At 37.7% G+C, this 7,326-nt stretch overlaps 1 protein-coding gene across 1 annotated transcript in view; it reads left to right on the top strand.

Moving 5' to 3' along the window:
• LOC106516471 (ATP-sensitive inward rectifier potassium channel 12) overlaps window positions 1-5,648 on the top strand; it is a 6,513-nt gene extending 865 nt beyond the window's left edge. Inside the window, exon 2 of the mRNA XM_014006847.1 lies at window positions 2,626-5,648. Coding sequence (XP_013862301.1) covers window positions 2,704-3,972 — 1,269 coding nt within the window. The 5' untranslated portion in view covers window positions 2,626-2,703 and the 3' untranslated portion in view covers window positions 3,973-5,648. The remainder of the gene's footprint in view (window positions 1-2,625) is intronic.
• The last annotated feature ends 1,678 nt before the right edge of the window (window positions 5,649-7,326 follow it).

Below are 7,326 nucleotides of genomic sequence, written 5' to 3'. Positions count from 1 at the left end.
AAACAATTCTGTCGTAATTAGAAGTTTGATTTAAATGAGAGGAAAATAAATGAATTGTCAAAATAGAAATTCAAGCTTAATGAAAGTTTTTGATTTATCTTAAAAACTCATAGGTAAAACTAACTTTGTATTTATTTATATATAATCTTTATTGTTTCAGAGAAATTGATTTAACATCATCCTATATTTTCTGTAGTTTTTCTTGAATATTATATAAAAAGCATATTAATAGATTGTTCTGCAGTGCATTTTTTGAAGCTGTTCATTTGCAATAAAGGAGGTAGATGAAATCCATTTGCACATATTAGTTAAATTGCCCAGGTTTGATGTATGAATGTAACACGTAACATTTTGTTTCACCTGAATTTAATTACAAAATTATGTCAAAGATTGCACCAGGTGTGGCTAACCGATTACACAGTGCACATTTTATTTCTTTACAAAATATAAACATCAAGTATTCAACTGAATATACCATAAATAAAGCGTTAACTCCAGGTCCAACCCACTTTTTTTCATAGTGTTATAATAATAACCAGCAAACTGTCAGACAAAATGTTCAGATTATGAGTTCAAACAATGTTTATTGAAAATAACAGTTTTTAGGTACCTATATCTGCATTTATCAAGAACTGTCTGTAGATTCTTCATGTTGTTGATTCAAACTTAATTCATCAAGAATCAAAGCATATTTTAGACTGCGATGTTTCAAAACTGTTCTTTGATCAGATGTGATGGGATCTTAAATGTTTTGGTTGAACTGAGTGAAAACCTGGAAGAAAAAAGTTTATCAGTTGTAGATGTTCATACAAAAATAATTTCATCTTGTGATTTGTGTAATATTTTGCTAACAGACACATAATTGCCAGCCTTTCACTTTTCTTGTGCGAGAGATGTATTTTTAATAGATCATCATTAAACACATTAATTAGCCTGATGTTAGAGCAGCTTCTCGGCTATTTTGGACATTTTTTTTTCCATGACGTCCTAAGTGACGCTTTGGTATTCCTCCATCAAACCTTCTCCACCATTTCCACTACCAGACCAACATTTTATGCCCCATCTTTCTTTTAAGCCCTCATTACTTTCCACTTTGGCCTCACAAGGGGATCACGCAGCCTCATCCCGGCCCTCCAGTGGCTCTAATATTGGTGCCAGCTGGAGGCAAAAGCAAGATACGTCACATAAAATTGCAGGACATTAGATTAGCCGGCTATTTCTGTACCGTGTTGATCAGTGAAATGTGTTTTGTATAAATCGCACTATTCCYAAAGATGCAGGGGAAAAAAAGGAACAGATCAAAATTAAATCCATTAATGTTGTAGGTTACCAAAACAAGTTTAATGTCTCAGTTGGGAGAGAGGTTTCCAACACAGAAAAATGCTTCATGATTTTTTACCCTAAATTTTTATCACTCAAAATGTGAGTTCAATCAATGAAGGACAAAAAAAGGTTTGGATATTGCGCACTATGTGGGTCAGTGACATTTGAACTCTAAACTGAAAGGGAAAACTAAGTCAGTATTTAAAGACATGTTTAGATTAGAAAACATGTAAAGATGGTAAAATACAAGAAAATTCAGAGGGATAAATACATGTGTAAATGATAATAAGAATTTACCATTAGGTTCTATCAAGAGCATATGACCAATAAATATCTTACCTGTTGTAGATAACTCTTTGAACCACCTCAGTTTGGAGACTAGATTGATGAGCTAACTGCTCAAAAACTGAAGTGAACTGCTGAAGCTGTCAAAAACTCCAGTCTCATAAATGTTGTAGTGATTCATGTGAAACACTGTTTTATAAAACTTTAAACTGCAGTTAGTTTCACAAAACAAGGTCAGTTAGATACAATTCATTGTTTATTTTTAAGCACTAACAGAGACGGAAGCAGGTAACTTTTGGTTTTTTGCTCAACTATTTTACTTGAAGTTGACAGACAACTGTCTGTTGTTGCAGGTGTCTCAAATTCTTTGATTTAGTTAGCTTAATGTCCAGAGTTGTATTTTCACACCTACTTGGGAGCTTCTTATGACAAAAAAAATAAAAACCCTGATTGGAAGCATCTGGGGTATCAGAAGCTCAAAGCAAGTGTCAATAGTAACAGAGAAAATAAGCTGTTTGGCAGAAAAGATCTGGCAATTTTTCCATGTGCTCAGCTGCTCTACTGCGCATCCCACAAATGCATGTTCCTTACAAATGTTGCACCATTTGAAAGAGAAATAACCAGGTTTACCAATGGTATAAAATATATTGTCAAGAAGCATTTTTACAATAAAGAAATAACTTGCCAAACACAAATTTCCTTACTTTTTGTAAGTTTATACGTTTAAGCAAAATTAAAAACCATTGCTTATAAGCAAAACAATGGTAGTTTCAACTCTCCTTTAGTTGTACTGTAATTTAAAGGCATCCTGGCTTTAGTCCCTAAAATCTTTTTCTACAAACTGGGGTCATTCAAAAGCTTTACAAGAAGTAAGATAATAATTGATCATAACATCTCCACAGAATAAAGTCTGGACTCAATCTTGATTGTCAAAMTTAATCTCAGTCTTGTATTCTTTTTTTATCCACTCACTTGTTAAAAACACATCCTTCCTGACTTATTTCTGTTTTTTTACAGGAGTTGACGATTGATTATAGTTTGTGCTGGACTGAGCTGTGCACCTCCGTGAGCCCTGTGGCTGTGTTTCACTGAGGCATGAGTGTGGGAAGAGCTCACCACCACAGCTTCCTGTCTTGTGAAGACAAAGGACTTCGACTGAGTACCATGCCTGCCGTGGGCAGCTTTGGAAATGGCAAGATCCACACGAGGCGCAAATGCCACAGCCGGTTCGTCAGCAAGACCGGACAATGCAACATCCACTTCTCCAACATGGACGAGAAGTCCCAAAGGTACATGTCGGACATTTTTACGACTTGCGTGGATGTCCGCTGGCGATACATGTTCCTGCTGTTCAGCCTGGTGTTTGTGGTGTCCTGGTTGATGTTTGGCCTGGCGTTCTGGCTCATCGGCCTCCTGCATGGCGACATGAGCAGTCAGGGGAGTGGTGACAGTTTTGTTCCTTGTGTCTCAAATGTCAAGACCTTCGTGGCAGCCTTCCTGTTCTCCATAGAGACCCAGACAACCATTGGGTACGGAGCCCGCTACGTAACTGAAGAATGCCCTGCGGCCGTCTTTATGGTCGTCTTTCAGTCCATCATCGGCTGCATCATTGACGCCTTTATGATCGGCGCTATCATGGCCAAGATGGCGAGGCCTAAGAAGCGTGCAGAGACACTGCTGTTTAGCCACAATGCGGTAATCGCCATGCGAGACGGGAAGCTGTGCCTCATGTTCAGGGTGGCTAATCTGAGGAAGAGCCACATCGTGGAGGCTCATGTGCGAGCTCAGCTGGTGAAGCCCCGCTACACGGAAGAGGGAGAGTACATCCCCTTGGATCAGATTGACATGAACGTTGGATACGACAAAGGCACGGACCGTCTATTTTTGGTCGCGCCCCTCACCATCATCCACGAGATCGACGAAGAAAGCCCGCTGTTCGGCATCAGCAAGCAAGACCTCGAAACGTCCGACTTCGAGATTGTGATCATACTGGAAGGGCTGGTGGAGGCCACGGCCATGACGACACAAGCTCGCAGCTCCTACCTGCCCTCTGAAATCCTGTGGGGTTACCGCTTTGAGCCGGTCATCTTTGAGGAGAGGAGCCAGTACCGGATAGATTATGCCTACTTCCACAAAACATTTGAGGTACCGTCCACGCCCAGGTGCAGCGCCAAGGACATGGAGGAGAGGAAGTTCCCCACCTCTGGTGCCAACTCCTTCTGCTACGAGAATGAGCTGGCCTTCATCAGCAGAGATGAAGAGGCAGACGAAGGTGACGAGAAAGAGCAGGACAAAATGTGCTCGTCTGAGTTGACCGCGACTGATCGTAATCAGCCATCCTCCCGACGAGAATCAGCAATTTAACTTTTTCCCAAATGACCAAGACCAATAAAGTTAATCCAGCTGACATGAGGACACAACAGAGGACATCTCTGCATCTTTTTAAAGATGAAATCTTTCTTCACTGGAAAACCACTTTTCCCTTCTTGAGATGGTTGTTGAGCTTTATTAGACTGTTCTGCTTTAACCATACAGTGCATGGAAACAACATGATCAAGCTTCTTGTACAAATCCTCTAATATGCAATTTATGAAGGAGTTTGTAAATTTGCTTCTGTCAATATTATAAATCAGACTCTAGATCTCTTGGTAGCACAATGACTGCCAACAACTGAGTTTTCTAATTGATGGAAAAACTACAACAAACTCATTGAGACAGTTTTAAATATTCAGTTACACAAAGTTGATGCAGTTTTGTTTTTGAGAAAACTATTCATATCTATATTTGCATAATTCAGCCAGTAGGACACATCTGAAGTCTGTTTGTTTGGTTTCTTTTCAGGTTCTAAGAAAAATATGAAGGAACTCTGAACACTTCTGTTGATTTTTGTTGTTCCAGTTCTCAAACTTTGTCAATTTTCAGCAAACATAATGCATTTTTCCTCATTATTTTTAAACAAATATACATTAATGAACTTTCATAGCTTAAGTTTCAACTTCTGTAAATAATACGGGAGGGGAAAAAAACTAAACAAAACCCAGAAAAAATTAAGAAAAAAACAAACAAACCAAGAACCCATAACATAACATTGTTAAGAAATGTCTCTTAATCCGCTAATTGTTTGACAGATTAAACACTAAGCATCCTGACAATCTGAGGATCATTAGGAAAATCTGAATTAAAAAAGTTTTCTTTATCTTGATTTGCGGTGAAAAGATAATCAGTTTTCAAATTTCTGCCAAACCAAATAATAATTTAAAATAAAATATGTTTTATTAAAACATTAGGATTAGTTTAGAAACTGTGACCAACTGTGAAAATAGAAGTTTATTTTGTATTTTTTAAGTAGTGTTGCAAGTTGCATATACATAAATATATATTTTAAAATAAGAACTAATAAATGTATCTTATTGCTGCCCAGGTGGCTGAAATATACCCTAATTTCATAAAAAAAATCAAATTAATTAATATCAGACAATGTGAGCCATGTTTGAGAGCTGTAGAAAAGAGTCATGAACAGAAGTTTCAGCACTGAAACTTCAATCTTTACTTATTACATACTTACATACTTTAATGCAAGTTTAACATGAATGAAAACTGTATAAAATGAGGAACTGTTAGARATACTCACAAAGCTTACAATCAACTTATTTTCTCTCAGCACACAGCTTATTCTGATATTAAAAAAGGTCATAACTCCCATCATTTAGCAGAAGTTCTCATTTAGAAAAACAAACAACAGGAAAAAAGGACCTTTTAAGTAACTTTAAGAGACAAAAACTGCAGAAAAATAAATTAACCTCACTGTTTCGCCTTCTACTCTGAGATCAAAGAATAGAAACTAATTTTGGAGGCAATATAAATTTAAATTACAGTATTCTAAAGTGATCCACAGTCAGCAAGTCTAAACTGGGATCGTGTTTGTGCTGAAGTGCTCATCGCAGCTTCAGATCATGATCTGTCTGACCTCATCTGCGTGTCACACACTCCCTTTCCTCTACCAGTCAATACATGAAAACCAAAATCATACCACAGTCACTTTAAAGATATGCTTCATTCTGTTTTTACTATATGTATATATATATATATATATATATATATACTGTATATTCATCTTGTTGCAGAATTATTCTGTTCTTTTCTATTCTGATCACAGTGTGTTTATGAATCTGTTTTCTCCTCCCATGATGAAAGACTTTCCCCCCACATTACTCAATGTAAAAGCTCTATGTGGGTTAATGCGCACCTGACGGCCATTTCAGCAGGTTTCAACACATTTGTTGTTGTTTTTTTCCACATTTTGCTGACTTGTGCTAAAAGTAACAGAACTTGCTCGCTCCAGAAACTGAACGGTGGTTCTGATGAACTGAGAGCAGGTTCAGAGCTTCCTTCCCTGAAGACACAATTCAGATTTGTACAGCTGCACAGCTCTTGTGGTTGTAAATGTATTTTTACACTGAGAAAATAACAAGAATCAAAACGGTTTATTTTAAGCTATAACACTTKCAGTTTTGTTGAGCAAGCAAGCAAAACGTTTGTCTGACTTTGAGCTCTGTTCCTGTTGTCTTCCACTTGATGCATGTGAAGCCATTTTAAACCTGATTTGCACTTTTTTGTTCTTTTATTTTGTTGTGTGAAGCAACGTTTTAAACAGTGACTGATTTACTGCAATAAAACATGACAAAATCAACAGTTTTCCCTTTTAAATTTTTTGAATAGCTCAGACATACACGGCGGCTCGGTTGGTAGAGCTGTTGCCGCTCAGCAAGAAGGTTGCAGGGTAGAGTTTACATGTTCTCTCCGTGCATGCGTGGGTTTTCTTCAGGTACTTCAGTTTCCTCCCACAGACCAAAAATGTGACTGTTAGGCTAATTGGTAACTCTAAATTGTGTCTCTAYGGACTAGTGACCTGTCCAGGGTGTACCCCACCCTTCACACAGCAACTATATGGGCACCCGTGACCCTGAAAGGAAGAAGTAGGTAAAAGATAATGGATGGATGGCTCAGATCYATTGAAGCTGAGTTATATGGAAAAGTTACAAACAACTAATATCTTACTTGTTGCAGATCCCACTCACAACGATATTAGTTTGGAGTAACATAATTTAATTTTGGATGAACTGACAAGCTAACATCACAAATACATCACCTTCCTTTAAGGGTCAAGGCTTCATTTAATTGAAATTCATGGGAACATTGTTTTAGAAACCTTTACATCTTTATTATTTCTGCATAATGTAGATCCTCACATAAAATTCTAGAGGTCATTTGCGAGCACAAACAGTGGGCATAGCCGCTAGCATTAGTACTTGGCCAGAATTGAACTGTTTTGCAAACTGAGGCCTTCCAAAGGTCTATTTTCATATCAGATGTAGAAAAGGAAAAGGTTGGTTTTACTCTTTTTAGCATTATTATTTTTACAAACTAAGACAACGTTAAAACATACAACTAAAATATCATACCTTGATGCTCTTCTTTAGTCATTTTACTTTTCAGAGCATGTGATTTATGGTGAAACTTCAGTGTGTGAGACATTAAACTCTTTTGCCAACAAGTTTCATCGGTTTCAGTTCTGACCTTTTTTTTCTGCAGCTGATTTCACACCAGCTGAAGGTAGAATCTGTTACTTTTGAGACGCGCTGTGAGATGGACGGTGCTCTGAGAATAAACCCGGGACGCTTCCCACCCACTCTGCCGAGTCGGAGGATGAAAAGCCGT

Source organism: Austrofundulus limnaeus, unplaced genomic scaffold, assembly GCF_001266775.1.
Source record: "Austrofundulus limnaeus strain Quisiro unplaced genomic scaffold, Austrofundulus_limnaeus-1.0 Scaffold38, whole genome shotgun sequence".
Lineage (NCBI taxonomy): Eukaryota > Metazoa > Chordata > Actinopteri > Cyprinodontiformes > Rivulidae > Austrofundulus > Austrofundulus limnaeus.
The sequence above is the reverse complement of the archived record's forward strand: the minus strand, read 5'-3'. Positions and strand labels throughout refer to the sequence as shown.